The sequence below is a fragment of the Stegodyphus dumicola genome, chromosome X2 (genome assembly GCF_044657685.1).
Source record: "Stegodyphus dumicola isolate Sdum_Otavi_A_Nest chromosome X2, ASM4465768v1".
Classification (NCBI taxonomy): domain Eukaryota; kingdom Metazoa; phylum Arthropoda; class Arachnida; order Araneae; family Eresidae; genus Stegodyphus; species Stegodyphus dumicola.
Window position 1 is genome coordinate 18517698 of NC_140781.1, and position 18459 is coordinate 18536156.

At 32.6% G+C, this 18459-nt stretch overlaps 1 protein-coding gene and 1 long non-coding RNA gene across 3 annotated transcripts in view; one reads left to right on the forward strand and one right to left on the reverse strand.

The window, feature by feature from the left end:
• Positions 1 to 18459, forward strand: part of sev (receptor protein-tyrosine kinase sevenless) — a 215533-nt gene that overhangs the window by 189838 nt on the left and 7236 nt on the right. The window contains exons 35-43 of one of the 2 annotated variants that reach the window (XM_085810043.1): positions 1128 to 1287; positions 2471 to 2535; positions 6944 to 7073; positions 7164 to 7261; positions 9730 to 9927; positions 10043 to 10177; positions 10976 to 11127; positions 11933 to 12028; positions 13923 to 14035. In XM_085810043.1, the coding sequence (XP_085666169.1) occupies positions 1128 to 1287; positions 2471 to 2535; positions 6944 to 7073; positions 7164 to 7261; positions 9730 to 9927; positions 10043 to 10177; positions 10976 to 11127; positions 11933 to 12028; positions 13923 to 14035 (1147 nt within the window). The remainder of the gene's footprint in view (positions 1 to 1127; positions 1288 to 2470; positions 2536 to 6943; positions 7074 to 7163; positions 7262 to 9729; positions 9928 to 10042; positions 10178 to 10975; positions 11128 to 11932; positions 12029 to 13922; positions 14036 to 18459) is intronic. The other variant, XM_085810044.1, reaches the window with a different exon arrangement.
• The window catches only part of LOC118182838 (uncharacterized), a 312802-nt gene that overhangs the window by 43296 nt on the left and 251047 nt on the right, over positions 1 to 18459 (reverse strand). The window lies entirely within an intron of this gene.

Sequence of the window (18459 nt, forward strand, 5' to 3'; positions counted from 1 at the left end):
ATCGGCGAGGAGTTTCAACAGGCATCCGGGAGTATTGTTTCAATGAATACCATCCGTAAGGCAGCACATCTGCTTGGTTTTCATCGTCGTGCTGCTGCCCATAAGCCTTTGATCACAAAGTCCAACCGCGCTGCTTGGTTAATGTGGTGCAAAGCACATCGAAATTGGACCGTAGATCAGTGGAAACGAGTTCTTTGGAGTGAGAATCAAGGTTCACCCTTTACCGTTCGAATGGCAGGGTCTGGGTCTGGCGTCTACCTGGAGAACGTCTCTTGCCAGAATGCATTGTGCCAACAGTCAAGTTCAGCGGAGGTGGAATTATGGTCTGGGGGTGTTTCTCCTGGTATGGGCTGGGACCCTTGGTACCCATTCATGGTAAGCTACACTCCGATGCCTACTGCACTATTTTGGATGACAATGTGCTTCCTTCGTTGTGGCAGTTTTACGGGTTGGACCCCTGTTACTTTAAGGACGACAATGACAGTTGTCATATTTCGACGTTAACCAAGGCTTGGTATGGGGCCAATGGAATTCATCGAATGGACTGGCCTGCCCAGAGTCCAGACCTGAATCCTATCGAGAACCTCTGGGACGAGTTGCATTGCCGAATTCAGGGGTGCACTACCAGTGCAAAATCGGTGAAGGAACTTCTATGTCTTCTCGAAGCCGAGTGGAAAAAAATACCACTATCTGTCATACAAAGACTTGTGGAAAGTATGCCCCGGAGGGTCCACGTTGTAATTGTCTCTCGTGGAGGGTCTACCAACTATTGATTTTGAATAAAGTTAGTTTTTCTTTTCTATCACAGGTGTCCAAATACTTATTGGTAGTCAGTGTATATTTCAACCACTACATTTGTATTTTAATAATAAAAAGTTTTAAAATAATAAAAATAGGACTCTTTTATGAGAACGGAATAATTAGTTTTCATTTCTTTCTTATTAGAAACGGTTGTTTGTTATACGTCCAGTTTAGTATAAGTCCAAAGATCTGAAATGGATTGATACCAGTGTTATACAAATACAAAAAACTAATGTATAAGTTATTTTGATTTCTTTTATGTTATATTCATTGTGCTTGTTACTTTTACCTTTTGACATAATTTAATATGAACTTCACTTTGACAGGGACTTGCCTTCAGATGAAGAATTAATAACGTTGCCACATATTCAAAGAGACAAAATTATTCTGACAAAATTTTTAGGAAGTGGAGCGTTTGGTGAAGTGTTTGAAGGCGTAGTGTTTGATCTAAATGAAGACGAGCCATATCTTAAGATCGCTGTAAAAGTGCGTATGGTTTTTAACAAATTATGACTATTTTAAGCATACTTGTGCATATAGTTAGAATTTGCCTCATATTTCTTTGATGGTTATAAACTCATCAGTAAAATCTGTTACTTTAGAATTCAGTCTGTTACTTTAGAATTTAGAATAAGCATTTCAAGACCATTCCTACAAAGCCATGCCTCATAACCATGGTTACGATTACTGAAGGGAAAAAATGTCGAATCTCCTAATTTGCTAAAATCCCCTCTGAGTAAGGATGACGACACAAGTTATGATCGTAAATGAGGGAAGGGTCGCTACGATCTTGATGTGCCTATTTCAAAATATCAGATTATAATGATACTGTACTTTTCCATTCATAGAAAAATTCTCAGAGAGAGTTTTCATTTCACGTAATTCATAAGTTAAAGGTATCATTGAGTCTTTAAATGTAATAATTACTAGAACAAGATTTAAAAAATCCTAATATAACGTACCTCTTTCCATATGCATATTTAAATTTTTAAAACCAGTCAAAAAGAATATTTCAAGAATTTCCGGAAATTAGCATACGAGGGACAATAGAAAATACCATAATATTACTTTGGTGGTCACTACACTTCTTTGATCCCTCCTAAATAATTTTATTGCTTTACTAGTTCTGCTCCGCATTATATGGTCACAGTATCATTATATGCTTTGCGAAATATTATGCTTATAAGGGTGCCAAGAATATACAGCATCAAAACTTAAAATTAGGCAAATTGCTTTTTAGTTATAAATGTGTGTACCGATGTAAAAAATATTTTTAATTTACATATTTTAACAAGCATTCAAATTTTAGGATTATTTCGAATTTTTTGAAAAGTTATGAAGTTTTTGTTAAAATTTCGTAATTACTTAAATTAATAATTAAAAAGTAATTTTTGGAAAATTAGAAAAATTTCTGAAAGATATATTTTTCTCAATTCTCCTTCCCGTAATTATTAAACATCATCTTACTCAATTTCACAATTATTATTTTGTTGCATTAAAGCTGTATAAATTTTAAATGAAATGAGACATATGACTAATATGTAATAAAATATAAGATAGTAAGTAATCCAGAAAAGAAAAAAATATTAAATTTTATTCTATTGTAAACTAAGTTTTTATCTTATATTCTTCCTTGTCCGAGTTCAGTACGTTTCTTTCCTTTTGTTAGACTCTGAAAAAAGGAGCAACTCAGCATGAAAAAGAAGAGTTTCTGAAAGAGGCCAAGTTAATGAGGTTAGCAACAAGTATTTTTATTTTTGTGCACAGAAATTAGACATAAAATTTTTATGTTAATTTCAAGAATGTTGACTGTTAGGCGCACTTCATCTTTTTTCAAAATTTCTATCAAAGCTGTTTATTGTATTTAAATAGTTACTTTTGTTGATATATTTTAACATTTCTACGCAGAAGGTATACAAACAACACGGACATTTTGTTTCCGCATTATGGAAATTTCAAAATGCATTTGTTTCAAAACACATTTGAATAATTGCCTTTCCCTATATGTGCTCTCGTGAGCCATCCAACTAGCAACTGGAAGAACCATTATTCAAGCCTTGGAAAAGACGCAATGGACTTTTCATGTTTCTTGGCCATAGTCTGTACTTATTTATTTCAACAAGATGTGAAAAATGTTGCAGCATTCATTTACACATGTGATCTGGGAGCATAATGAAAGGGAAAAGGACTTTGAGACGTCATCCATTGCCTTTTCTTCACATATATGTTTTTACTACCGATTTAATCACATATCTACACATAGCCATTTGACATTACCATCACATTGCAATAGAAAAGGAACATAATGCAACAACTGCGGGTCACCCTTGAGGTATGTTTAGAAGAAACAAAGATGTTTCTGTTGAGACTGGAGCACCAAAACATTTCCGCGCCTATGTTGGCTATGTTGAAGTTATGTAGTAGGAACATAATCTACAAACGACAGCATTTTGAGGGGTATGTAAATACGATTTTCCAATTTCTATGCAAACAATTTCTTATTAACTAACAAGCATAGAGCTGTGCATCAGAAGCATAGAACTGTGCATCGCGATTCAGTCTCATCAATGATGATCAATGAATCAGAATCTTGGCGACTTGAAGAAGATTGGTTGATCATTTTCTGACGCCATACCGTACGTGAAACATACCGTACGTGGCTTGTGATGGCACCTGCATCAACGGTCAGTCACTTCATATGCGTAAAGGATACACTGATGGCCCGCACGTGCGTTAATGAGATGCTATACCAAAATTGAATTTCTGATCACACCCAAATAGTATTTATCAGCTTATTAACTATTTATCAGCTAGCATCTGGCCATCGCGGAGGCTTTGTCAAGTGGTTACTTCGCATGTACAGAATTGAAATTTCTTGCAACATCTGGCCATGATTGTATTATGGTTAAGACATTGGGTTAGTACAGCTAACGTCTTTTACAAATGACAAGATGATTCTTTGACGAGCATTATTTTGAGATCTGTCACTAAAAGGAATCTACGGAACATGGTTTTCCGTTCAATGAACGAATATTCATCAAAGCCCTCACAGTGAGAAAGAATTAGAGATCTTTGCTCAATTCTGCATGGCCTACGAAATCTCAGAACAAAATTCGAGTATTCATTAAGCCAATGTCACGTCTAATTAACTGTTTATAATCTAAAGATGTGGCAACCCTGCCTTTTTAAGAGTTATCCTGCGAATTCGGAGTGTTTAACACCTGTAATTGTTTGAAATTAAAATTATTCTTCGTATTATTTTCAGAATATACTTCTTTTATTAGTGTGCAAGTTTTGTCTTATTAAAACATGTTCTTCCCATGCTGTTGTATTTTCTCTGTGGAAAAGTGCATGTTGCATCTTTTTTTTAAATGTTTAAATTATTAAAATACGTTCTTTTGATAAGGCAATATAATGCCAAGGGATATTTTGCTGTCACAAGAAAACAGTCTCACAAAGTTCTACCTGTAATAAGAAAATTTATATCTGAATTAATTACGTGGGATAGTTAATTGCTTAATTAATCATGCTTGTTAATCATCATCATAACATACAATTTTTAAGAGATGAAAATCTGAAAATCAACTTTTAGTTTTCGCGTACTGTTTATAATGAATTATGACCAATGATTTATAACATTTTCTCATGAAAACTAATTGGCCCACCAACGGCCGAGCGGTAAAGTCGCTGAACACTGGTAGTTCGGTCCGAGGTTCGAATCCCGCGAACGGGTTGGCTGCATGGGCGTTCTCGTGGTTTTCCCAATGTGCAACGTGTATACGAGCCAGTTTCCCTTAGAAAGTCCTCCACGAAGGCATCCCTCCCGTTAGGCAGATAGCCCTCGAGGCTTTGCCGTAATCACACACACATGAAAACTAATTATTCATTTTATTTTTAATGTGATTCGTTTTCATTGTATTTGCCATTGTAGTCTCAATATTTCTTATTAAATCTTAGCGCACGCATACTAAGATTTATTGCACGCACACCAAAAAATATAGCATCAAATCATAAGGTACTAACTCATACCTATACGCAGTTTTAGGCAGCAATTTTTTTGGAACGACCGCATGATTATATTTATGTCTGATATTTGAAAGAGACCTAATTTTCGTATTAAGCACTATTTTTGAGGTATCGGTACTTGCATATTAGCGTAACTTGTTTAGTGAATTTTTGCAGGAGAAAAAGAATGATTTCTAATTGTATAAACATATTTATTACGTATACATTTTAATTTTAATTAGGTATTTATACCAAAAAGCAATGAATAAAACTACTTACAATATGCTTTTGGTCCCTTATCTTCTGGTTTAGTTTTGTAATAATTTCTTTAAGAATATATTCAAAGCTGTTGTATCCTTTAGCAACTATTTCTGCCTACAGTGGCGCTACCTGCTTGTTCGCTTTGCTCCTTTTGGGTATATATAGTATATACAACCGTGGCTTCCCCTGCGTTGCAGATTTCTTTGCTACTGATGAAGCTCCCTGCACTTGGTTGTCTTCGAAATCGATAAATCTTGATTAAAATCTACGCCAAACACAAGGTTCTTGCTTTGACTAATTTTATGTTTTACTTTGACGTGCTTTTCTTCTCTCTCTTAATCCTTTGACTAGTTTAGCGGCCTGACCTTGGTGCCACATAAATTCCTCTAATTACGATTCAAAGTGGTTAATAGTTGTTCCTTGCATTTCTTATAATACTATTTTGCGGATCCCTTCAGTCTTCCTATGTGCTGCGTATGTATGCCAGTTGCGGGATCGATAAAAGTTGTATGTATGATTAATCGTTTTGTGCATAAATGTAATTTTTTGTGCATAAATGTAATGATATTTCCGTGCTTAATATTCTCGCTTATTTTCTGCATTAACATAGTTGTTTTTGCATTATAATGCTTAATTAGGAACTAGAATCAAGAAAGTTCCTTTCGTTTCCGGCAGATTCCTTTCTAAACATATTACAACGGTCGAACACATCCAACATTGTGATTTCGTTTTGTAAACAGATTTCTGTTTAAACGATTAGATTTTTTTCGCCATTCTTTTCTGTTATTTGACCTCCTTATCAAGAATGCAGATGACTCTCTTCTCCGTGAAACGGTGTTTAGTACACCAGGGTACCTGAGCGACAAGGCTCTACCCCTTGTAAAACAGTTTGCAAATTGCGAATGGTATGATGAAATAACCTAAAAGATATCTAAGTACTTTATAATAAAGTTTCTAAAATGAATAATTAATAATTTAAAATTTATATTTAAGCCAGAAGTTAGGAAATGCTAAATAAATTGTAAAACGATGTCAAATGAATGCGGCAAGGTTAGGCAAACACTGGTAATTTGAATCCGATTAGTAAATGCAGATGTCTTTCTTATACCTCATTTTCCCTTGTATAATAAACATGCTATGAATGATAGCGTCTTATACAAGGTCACCCGAAAATTGAGAAAAAAATTTTTTTTTACCTGACGGATTATTTCTTTTTATTGGCCTGCTGGATTACAATTTAATAGGATAAAAATATTGCACAAAGTTATTGCAATTAGATTTTATTAAGTATACAACTCGTAATCAATGTTAGAACTCCCATTCATTAGCTGCACCTCATCTGTGTACCACCTACTAAAGTACATAAGCCTCAGGTTCCCCAAATGCATTGTATCAGTTAATCTTTATTGCAGACAGTCTTGTCCTAAGAAGTTTCTTATCTTTAAGATGACTTAGTATACACTCGAGGGAAAAATCTTTTGTTAGGAACTAGAAACGATATCATTTGAAATCTATACACCACTTTGTTCACCAATGAACGGGGGAGGAAAGAAATTTTTGTGAATCTCAAATGAAATTTCAGATGTTTTGGTATTTTAAAGAAGCAGTTAAGCGAAGACCTTGGCAGTCTAAGGATTAATACGCACGCCCCATATACGTCGTCAACGCATATGGTTTAGTTTGGGTTCGTTGGCCGCAAATTTATGATGTATATTATTGTTAACTATTAAATATCTAAACTTTATTTGAGTCATATTATCTACTGTGTTGTTTTATACGTATATAACTCATTATTTTACATTTATCTTGACTATGTACATTTGTAGGTGTTATTCGTTTAATATACGAAATATTCAAATTCAAAATTTATTTCCAGCAATTTCAAACACGAGCACATTCTCCAACTCTTAGGGGTTTGTATAGAAAGTAATCCAAATTTCATAATTTTGGAACTAATGGAAGGTGGAGACCTCTTGTCGTTTCTCAGAAGCAATAGGCCAACTGCCGTAAGTATTATTCATAGCTAATTAAATTCACTATTAAAGTCACTAAACATGACTTAATGTAACGAGTGTTTTTTCTTTTTATTTATTTAGTTTCACAGCAGTAATTTGACAATGGATGACTTGTTGAGCATTTGCACTGACGTGGCGAAGGGATGTAAATATCTCGAAAGTTTGCATTTTGTGCACAGGTACGTAAAAGCTTAAGAAATAAATTATTTTAAAAGGACGTTTTTTATAAATCTTTCAAACTAATGGTATTATATTGAACTATTAACAATAGTTAATTGAATGTTAGGATTGTTTATAAAAAATATGTGCCATCATGAATGGTACAATAAGAACCTTGGTACAGTCTCCCGGGGTAGTCTCCATCAAACTGAGATTAAACTTCTCCGTTTTCGGGGGTGTAAAATGACAGTGGGCAACGTTTTCGGAGATGAGATGGCTAAACGACCGATTCGTATTAACGATTTTTGACGAATGCAGTAAGTTATAAGTTTCAGGGCATTTGCAACAACAGCAACATACATGATCTTACTTCATTCTAATAAATAACGTTCCATGAGTGCCTTAATGTCATTGGAAAATCACGCTCAATGTACTTACCCAGTTGCAAACAGAATCCTGAAGTTGAATCATTCTTTAAAAATTCGGGGATACCAGATTCTTTATTCGTTGATCCCTGGACACGTTGCCATTAAGGGGAATGAATTGGCGGATATTGCAGCTAAAACTGCAACCACAATGTGCAATCTTCAGATTCCACTTGCAGACATCAAAGGGTTTGTCAAAAGCAAAATTCTCAGCAAATGGCAGAAGCAATGGGATGACAAAATATATAACAAGCTGAGAAATGTAAAACTCACCATTGGATACTGGCCATGTATGGTTAATAGAAGGGAGGATGTTCTCTTGACTCGACTGAGAATTGGCCATTGTCGTCGCCTGACCCATGAGTATTTTCTGAAGGGAGAAGAGAATCCCAGCTGTCCAAACTGCAATGCAGATCTGACAGTCCATCACATCTTGGTGGAATGCCAGAGTTTTAGTTATTTTCGCCAAAAACATTTTAATTGTTCAGACACGCATTTATTTTAGCATTTATTTGCTCAGAACTGGACTTAGGAAATTTAATTGGAAAAACACATCATCGTAATTTGTTTCTGTTTCTAAAAGATATTGGCTTTTATAATAGACTTTAACCTGTGTTTTAAAAGATATTAGCTTTTATCATAGACTGTAATCTGTCTCTTTACCTAAGCTGGAAGTTCTTACAAATGACTAATTGCATTGTTACCATTTGTCTGGCTCAGATAACCTGGACAGGTTTCGTGCCAAATTACAATAATCCAATCCAATCCAATCCAATCACGTTTTTTAAGTCCCACAGGAAAGGGAGCGTACACGCACTTTAAGGTAACGAGATCCTTTAATCCCTAATTGAGAAGACTGACAACATTTTAAAGAGCTAGTAACAAGACTATTAAGCAACTTTGCCAACCTTTTAATTGGAATAAATCGTGAAACTCGCGGATCAAAAAAGCTCGTATGTTGCAAAAAATCATAATAACAATAAAACTTTGGAAATAAGCCCCGGAGTTAGACATTACGACAATACATAAATTTTGTATTCTAATTCTTGTAGCAAATGCAAGGAAAGCAAAAATCAAGGAATACAAATTTAGAAAAATAGATTTACAAGATAAAGGAATAAAAAATTATTTCTTAAGGTAATTTATATTTTACCATGAAGTCCCACGCTGAGTGAATGCTAAGCCTGGCATTGCTTTTGTTTGCATTAGCAGTCAGTGTTTGTCCGTGTATATGAGATAGCGTTTGGTACGGTTATTCTATTATTTTCGCTTTTGAAATATTAGAATCAGCTGTTTGGCTAAAATAAATGCGTGTCTGTAATTCTTAACACAGTAGATAATAGAGGTCCTTGAAAAAGAACGGCCCCGTCTACGGAGCATAGTTCGATTATGAGTCTGTGGGATCTACCCAAAAATGAAGGTGATGTTATTAGTTTCTTATAAGAGTATAATATATTGCCGAGTAAGTGTCAATGTTCCAATTTTCACATTTATACGCAAAATATCGAACGGGTATAGAGGTTTTCAAAATGGTGGAACAAGAAGCATAGGGATACGATTAGACACTATTTTTGAGGTCGTTACTTTGCGAGGTTATGTGGGAGTGAAAATTTGAAGCTCAGGGAAAAAGCAAAAAAAAAAAAAAAAAAAAAAAAAAAAAGAAAAGAAAGGGGGGAACCTTTCGAAACTATTTTAGAAATGATTGCCAAACAGGTTTTACTCAACATAAAGAAAAACTAATTGTATCAAATTAACCAACTCTTCTACGCTAACACGTAAGTACTTTTTTTTATACTATTTCATGTTAGTCTGCATCGATCTCCTTCATCCTCTGACTATTGATAGGCTTTTGCCCTTTGTTAAGACTAACATCAAATAAACCTTTCTTTTCAAATGCTTTGACTTTCATTTTTTTACATCTTGATAGTAAATAAAATTGACAGGTTTGTATTGGCATTCCTTTGCATGCCTGTACGTTTTCGAAATAGGTACTTCAACTTTGAAAATTATGTACATTATACTGTTTCATATCCAGTTATTATACATTTTTTTTATTTATACAGAGATTTAGCTGCAAGGAATTGTCTTGTATCCAGCTACGAGAGGGAAGACAGGATAGTAAAAATTGGAGATTTCGGATTAGCTCGAGACATTTACAAGAATGACTACTACAGAAAAGAAGGTGAAGGTCTTTTGCCAGTGAGATGGATGGCTCCAGAATCTTTAGTATATGGCGTGTTCACAAGTCAATCTGATGTCTGGTTTGTGTTCTCTTTCATCTACTCAGATTTTAACTATTCTGTTTATAAAACATGCAGAAACTTTCGAAGTTAGGAACCTGATTATCTAAAAATTGAGTATTTTTTTACTGTTTAGGGCATTCGGAGTTCTCCTGTGGGAAGTGATGACTTTAGGTCAGCAACCATATCCAGCTCGCTCCAACATGGAAGTGCTACATTATGTAAGAGACGGAGGACGTTTAGATAAGCCAGAAAATTGCCCTGATGATTTGTAAGTGTAACCGATGCATAGAAAAAATAACTAGATACGAAAATAGAGATGATAATTGTTTTCAATAATATTTCAACTGCAAAAAGTTCAAGGTGCATATCGGTTATCTCCGCTGATATTTTCTAGACCATAATTGTTTTCGCTTCAGGATTATTTGGCAAAAACATACCATTAACCACTTTTGGTTCCACTTACCTGATTATCTCTAAATATGGCATCTGGGTTTGCCTTCTGCACATTTTATAAGGTATACTTGCTCATCATTATTAATTAAATTTTTAGCTGCTCAAGTAAAGAAAAATCAGCGAGTGAAACTGATGCACTGGAAGATTTGAATAAAACATATGAATGATTGTTGCTGTCTTTCATAGAGGATGAGGGGGGAAGCTAGAGAAAAGAAGCAGATAAGGATTCGCAAAATGCCAAGGAAGATATTGTTTAACTAAAAAGTTATCTTCAAGAAAGTATGAGCTGGGAAAAACATTCAATACTGAAATCTATGGCTAAAATTTAAAGGAATTCATTTAACAGCTGCAGAAAAAATGAGTACCATTTAGCTTCCAAAATATGTGGAAGTCTTTACCTCATTATCACTCTTGTACTTATTTCTAATTTTACCTCCATCTAATTTTACCTATCCTCCAGTTCCAATTTTTATTCATTCTTTAAAGGTAGTTGCAGTATTTCTATGATATTCTTCCTGTAATTCATCATGATGTATTTTTCGGATGCAGTGCAGATGCTGTTTTGATTCATTTTCATTTTCAGAAAGAAAATAATGTTCATTTTCATTTTCAGAAAGGAAATAATGTTAAGCTGCTGGAGCTATGATGCTGATGATCGTCCAAACTTTTGTTACTGCTTACATGCCCTCGAAGAATTAAGGAGAAAGTTAGAACCAGCTACATTAGTCATGCCGTCTGTTTACAATTTCGCTTATTATTCTCAAGGTACCTTTTTAAATCCCTACATTCATTCTATAAAGTATTAATTTTTCGACATTCAAAAGGTTTCAAATCAGTATGTTCAGTCTTCTGTTTTCACATCAGTATCAAACGTGCGAGTACATACAATTCAGAATGCAAAGTGACATGAATAAAAGCCACGAAAATAAAATAAATTTATAAAATACTATTATATAAAAGTTTGTAGTAACATATTATGATATGTTTTTATGATTTTTCCGCTATAGTAAATTTCTTTCATAAATAATTAAGGTAAAATATGCCTGTGCCTGACCATCATAAATTTCACGTAATAAAATTTTAAATTATTTATTGTTCCAAGAAAACTTCCATAATATTAGACTGATATTCAATTTATTCTACCAGTATCAGGTAGTTTACTAATGGTAATTATTATTTACATTTATGTTATAATTAATAAATAATTATATTTATATCAGCTGTTTCTGTTGATATGTTATTAATTCTAGAAACTGTAATCCTTAATGATTTACTTAATAATAATCACTAATATTTATCTCTCTCTTGATAATTTATGTGATCAAATGTCTCTAATATTTTAATCTAAAGCTTTGCATCAGGATATTTGTCATAAGAATGAATTTTATTATTGATTTGTTCTTTTTTAAAATGTTGATGCTATTTTAACTACGTAAACATGCTTAAAATAAATATTAATTGAAATTTATTGAATTAATCACCTATCATTGTTATTTTGTAAGCTTTATTTGAGAAGGAATAAGTAATATTTGAAATTTTGAGCCATTTTACAGAATTTCCTTTCCATTAGGTTTTGACAATTTAGGTTACTGTGAGAATGAAATGACTGAAATCTCACACATTTCAGCTAACAATACCAATGATTCATATAAAGCAGAAACACCAGGTAGATTGCTTGATTATACTGCACATTGTGTTGCACACATCAAAACTTTCAAGCACTTGCATCTTCTTCCAAAAACCTCTTTAGTGATTGTCTTCCTTTTTTACTACACTTTATTTAATTGAAATTTTTGTATTAATTCTCTGGTTTATTAATGCCACTTCAGAAGGTCCAGGACACGAAATTATACATTTTCTTTGTTTATGATTATTTTTGTAGAATTTACCCTCGAAATGCGTGTTTTAATAAAGATGCCTCTATTTATGAAAAAGTTTAAACTTTGTAAATAACTAGAAATCTTGTTTAGAAATGTTTTAATTCCAAATTTTGAAACATGTATAATTTTTTAAATAACTTTTGAACCAGTCAATAAATGTTTATAATTATTTTCACTTTTGGGCTCAGAAAAATATTCCTTCTTATTTGGTTAAAATGTTTATAAAAATATTATTTAAAAAACTTTTATAATTCCCAAGGTAAAAAAAGAAATCCACATTCGTTCGTTTTGGTTTGAGGCAAATATTTTCCCATTTTCAGTCAAAAGCTTAAAATAGAACAAATGAAGTATGCAGAACATTTTATACATATACTTTATAAAGAAGTTTATATACAGCTATTTAAAATTAAGAAGTGATGAAGAAATCATTCCAAGATTTAAAAAAAAAAAAAAAAAAAAAGTTAAATGATTTTCAGCAGTTATTTTTCAACATATTAATAATGTCTTGCTTTTTACCACCTAAACTCATAAATCTACTTTGGTTTATTTTTATACAAATAATGCAGAATAACAGAAAAACGGATTTGATAGTACGTCTGAAATTAAATTTTGAAGTATATAATTTGAGCAAAAACTGTAACGAACTAATGTCATTCTGTTTTATAATGCTCCAAGTTTAAAGTAATTATAATGTTAGGAAGTTTCTCCTTCCTTTCAGAGGGCCTCCGTGGTGTAATTGGAAGCATATCCGGCTGGCCGCTGGAAGGTCCGGAGTTCAGATCCCGATAAAGGCATCGCTGAATTCCTTGTCTCCTGCAGTGCAAAGACTAATAGATTCTAGAGAGCAAAGAGTTTAAATTCTACTGAAAATTTAAATTCCGTTTATAAATTAATAATTTTTCATGCATAGTAATGGTAGCTGGTTGGTTATATGAATAGAGCTAAGTACACGATGACTATCTGCCTAAGGAAAGAGATACTTTTATGCAGGAATTCCTATGGAAAACTGGCTAGTATTCACGTTACACTTGGGGAAAACCAAGATAACCAGCCATGAAGCTAATCCATTCGCCTGGGTTTGAAACCCAGGACGCATAATCACTATTCAGTAATCGTTAGCCAATTAACCAATGGTGAAGCTTCATAGAAATGATATTTTAATTTTAATCGAAAGTAAATATAAAACTTGTAGCAATATTCTATCAAAACAGGTTAAATTGACACGTCACAAAACAAATGATGAAAACATCGGAAGTAGATAAATGTTGCAAGAGTATAGAAACTCACAAAATCAAATAACAATTCGTTTCACTTCGTAAAGCTAACAAATAAAATATATAAATAAAAGTAGAACATTCAAGGAACATTAATTTTTGAATACGCAATAAGCCAGAATTAGACATAAATCCTAACAGAATAATGCAAGAAAAAAGATATTCTATCTTCTGATGTAATTATTGTAAAAATAGCTCTTGTGTTACTTGATTATAAATTTTCTGCTCTATGTTTTAACTCAAAAGTATTGAAGTGTAATTTTATTGAGATTTTCGTGTCCTGGTCATTTTATGGCTATTTTGGTATAGTTTGGTATACACGTGCACTGTTCATTCTAAAAAATTATAAATTAATCAGCAGTCTCTAAATGGTATATTAACAAATAAATTTTAAATAAATTTACAGGTGCTTATATTGGTCAAAACAATACTCCTAACAATGACGGAACCAAACTACAGGATGATAATATAGATTCACGAAGCACTCAAAGTGATCCATCAGCAATGACAATGCTAATGGTAAGTTATACACATTTCTCTATACCTTCATATTCTATACATAAAATAGATTTTATACAGTTTATATTTATTTAAATGAAAAACAGGTTTAAAAACCTTAGTTAACTTTAGAGACCCAGTTTTACTTGCACAATTTCGAAGGTATTAAAATGCTTTAATTTTTATAGCTTGACAGCATGACATTTGGGAACAACTTCAATGGACTGGCAATGATTTTTTGGCTTTGTAATAACTTGGAAAGGCTTTAAGTGCGTAGTTAGAGAGTTGGCATTTGAAGGCAGACATGACTATAAATTCAACACATAATTTTATTCTTTGATAACTAATCCTTAGGGGAAATATTTATCTTTATGGGTATTTAATCCAATCCAATGCTTCAAACAGAAAAACCGCTTGATGACAGAAAAGCCTTTTTAGAACAAAACATTAGAGCGTTAGCGAGTGAAGATAAGTATAATTTTGGAAAAGACATAAAATTTTTAATCTAATTTTTTTTTCAAATTACAAAATTTTGTATATAAGATTTCCAACAATAAATGCACAGTTTAGAGATCTCTTGAAATTTTCAGTGCAATTTCAGGAATCTGCAAGTGCGTTCTCTCTTAAAATATCATAAAAATTTTCCAAAATTTTTCAAGAAATAATTGTAAATGTTCACAATTCTTGGGATCCTTGCTTTTTAAGTCCACATAAAGTCCACATCATTGTTCTGCTGCAGCGCTTCAAAAAGTAATCCAGCCTGGGTTTTATATTAAACGCGATGTGGTGTTTTCAGAGACTGAGGGTACGAACTTTTCAAATCATTACAATTTCCCATTCCTAGTACTTTAGAAGGTAGTAATCTTTGTTTAAAGAATGAGCTTTAAGTTCGCTTGCCATATACCGGGTGATCAAAAAGTCAGTATAAATTTGAAAACTTAATAAATCACTGAATAATGTAGATAGAGAGGTAAAAATTGACACACATACTTAGAACGACATGGGGTTTTTTTTAGAAAAGCAATAATTAGAAAAGCAATAATCTGATCAGAAAAGCAATAATTAGCATAACAAATTAAGACAAAGCAAAGATGATGTTCTTTACAGGAAATGCTCAATATGTTCACCATCATTCCTCAACAATAGCTGTAGTCGAGGAATAATGTTGTGAACAGCACTGTAAAGCATGTCCGGAGTTATGGTAAGGCATTGGCGTCGGATGTTGTCTTTCAGCATCCCTAGAGATGTCGGTCGATCACGATATACTTGCGACTTCAACCAAAGCCAATAATCTCACGGACTGAGGTCTGGGACCCTGGCAAGCCAAGCATGACGAAAGTGGCGGCTAAGCACACGATCATCACCAAACGACGCGCGCAAGAGATTTTTCACGCGTCTAGCAATATGGGGTGGAGCGCCATCCTGCATAAAAATCGTACGTTCCAGCAGGTGTTTATCAGGCTGGCTGGGGACGATGCGATTCTGTAACATATCGGCGTACCTCTCACCCGTCACGGTAGCAGTTACAAAACCAGAATCACGCATTTCCTCGAAGAAAAAAGGCCCGATAACAGTAGATGTGGTAAATCCAACCCATACCGTGACTTTCTCGTCGTGCAATTGAGTTTCCACGACAGTTCTAATAAAACCCCATGTCATTCTAAGTATGTGTGTCAATTTTTACCTCTCTATCTACATTATTCCGTGATTTATTAAGTTTTCAAATTTATACTGACTTTTTGATCACCCGGTATTTATTTTGACTTCTTATCTTCTTCATTAGTGTTATGTTCGTCAGTCAAAAACCTCAAAATTACGATACCCAGTAGAACGTTTATCCATAGCAGAATCTTCTTTCAGTCCTATTGTATTAAATTATAGTCACTTAGGTGAAAAAAAGCTCAAATAGTGGTATATATTTTAAAATTTAACCTCAAGTGGTTTAAAAATAAGTTTTAATTAGTGCAGCTAGGATTATATTATTATTATATAGAAAAATAGTAATAAAAATGATACTTGAAAATTTAAATATGTAATCTATTTTCTTATTATATCGGATTTTAAAAATTTAACACTTTTTTATAAAAATAATTAACATTTTATGGTATCAAGAGGTTTAATATTTCATAATTACGTATAGTAAAATTAATTAATGAATTTAAAGACTTTTAATTGATTTATTTATTGAAAGCTATTAAAAATTACTTTATTCATAATTTTATATTTGAATTATTGTTTAAAAACTTATTAAATTAATTATTTAAAGAATTATTTTAAGAATTAATAATCATTTTAAAACTGGCATAAAAATGGATATAAAGTTGTGTTTGAATATAATGTAGAAAGCATAAAATGTTTTGATATTAAATATTATCGTTATGGATATAGAAGTGCGAAAAATGATTGAATGACTCGAGTAATTGTGATAAGTTTATATGACTAATGTAATTTAAAGTAAAATTGATTTGACATTGTTGTAAAAGAATGTTATAATGATTTAGTAATTGCATTCAAAGACAGAGTATGTTGAGTGAGTATTGGTTCAAAAACAGAGGCCTATTTTTAGGCATAACTGATCCTTTTATCCTCCTCATGCAATATAAACTTTAAAGGTCCCTCCCCCCACCTTATGAAAAAATGAAAAAAATGAAATTTTTTATATAGATTTAGTTTTATTTGTTATTTTCCTTACAATGGAATGTGGTTTATTTATCTATCTATCTATCTATCTATCTATATATATATATAATGGAATATTTTCGCGCAACTCACAAACGCCAGCTACCTTATGTACGGAACGGAGGCCTTCATAAATAACTGTACTTTAACAATTGTACCCTTTAACAATTGATACCCCTTAACAATTGGTAAATTACACTCAGTTAAAGTGGATATGCTTAATTGATGGAAGTGATTGAATTTGGAGAAAGCTGTCGTGTTTTCCAGTTTAGTGTAAAATAAAGAATTACAGACGAAATAGCCAAAAATAACCATAATTTCAATATGAATTATAATGTTAAAATATCTGTTATAAAAATGAAAATTAGCTACGTAAAAGATTTAAGACTTGTTACGGTTATTCAAAACAAGTAATGGGTGTTATAAAATTTTTACATTTGTGATACTTTGTGAAAAGCTTTGAAAACCATTCCATGACCAAATGTGATTATGTGAACTCTAAAACAGACTTTTGGCCTGAAAATTGTAATATGACTCTAAAATATTTTCGCCTTTTTTATTTTGCAATTATTTAAATGATTATTTTGGTTAAAAATTTATGACTTGTTCCTCTCAAATTATATTTCACTTTTGCTAATGCTTTGTAGCGTTTTCTCTCTCAATACTGTCGCAAAGCCTTTTCTCTCTTTGAAGGGGAAGAATATGTAAGATAAAAAATATGAAACAAACTAATATATTAATTTTGCAATAACCCCTTTTCTAATCCCCCTAATTTCTGTTTTAGTTTGGACACTTCCCCTTTCCATCCTTTAAGTAACGATGATGAGGTAACCAATTCGTAACTTAAAATTTCTAGAACCGAAAGCTTTCTCCTAAATTAAGCTTCCACATTGAATAACTACCCACTTTGCTTCTACGCCTCAGCGAAGGTAGATTGCTGCTTGCTGTTTCTTTTCTTATTACAAAGCTATCAGAAATGTAAATGTTTTGAATTAGGCGCGACTATAATGTCGGGTGAAACTGCGACCACTAATATCAATTTAGATAAAAATGAATATTTAATCTGCTTCGGCTGCCAAGTTTGTTGTTTATTATGGATCAACTTAAATCCTATCAGACATATGCAAGATAAAAAACAGGTAAATCAAAATTGTAACTTAAATTAGAAATATCCGCTTAATTCTTCATTTTAATTTGGGTATTTCCCCTCTCTATTCTAAAAATAGTAATAAATTTTTCTGAACTGCGTCGCTTCTAGATTGATACATATCAAATGACTTTTACATAACCATGATGACGTAGCTAATTCGGAAGTTAAAATTTCGAGAACCGAAACCTTTCTCCTAAACTAAGCTTTCACACTGAATAATTACGCACTGGCATAGTTAGACCGTTGCTTGCTTGCTCTCTTGTAATCGCGACTATATCAAAAATGTAAATGTTACATTATTAACAGGCCCGATTAGAATGTCAAGTGAATTGTAGCCACAAATATCGTTTGAAATAAAATGAATATTTAATCTGCCTCAGCTGCCAAATTTGCCACGGGCTGTCATCGTCTAGTTAGATTTTGCGCCAACGCTTATGCTTGGTACTAAATATCCCCGTTAACAGAAAAATATCACAAACTTTGAATTATGCATATGATGCGCATAACTAAATTTTATATTTTATTGCAAAAATATATTATTGTGATTCTTCTATAGTTTTCAGAAAAATGTGTAGAAATTAACTAAAACGTATTTAGTTAGTCATGTATTGATAAT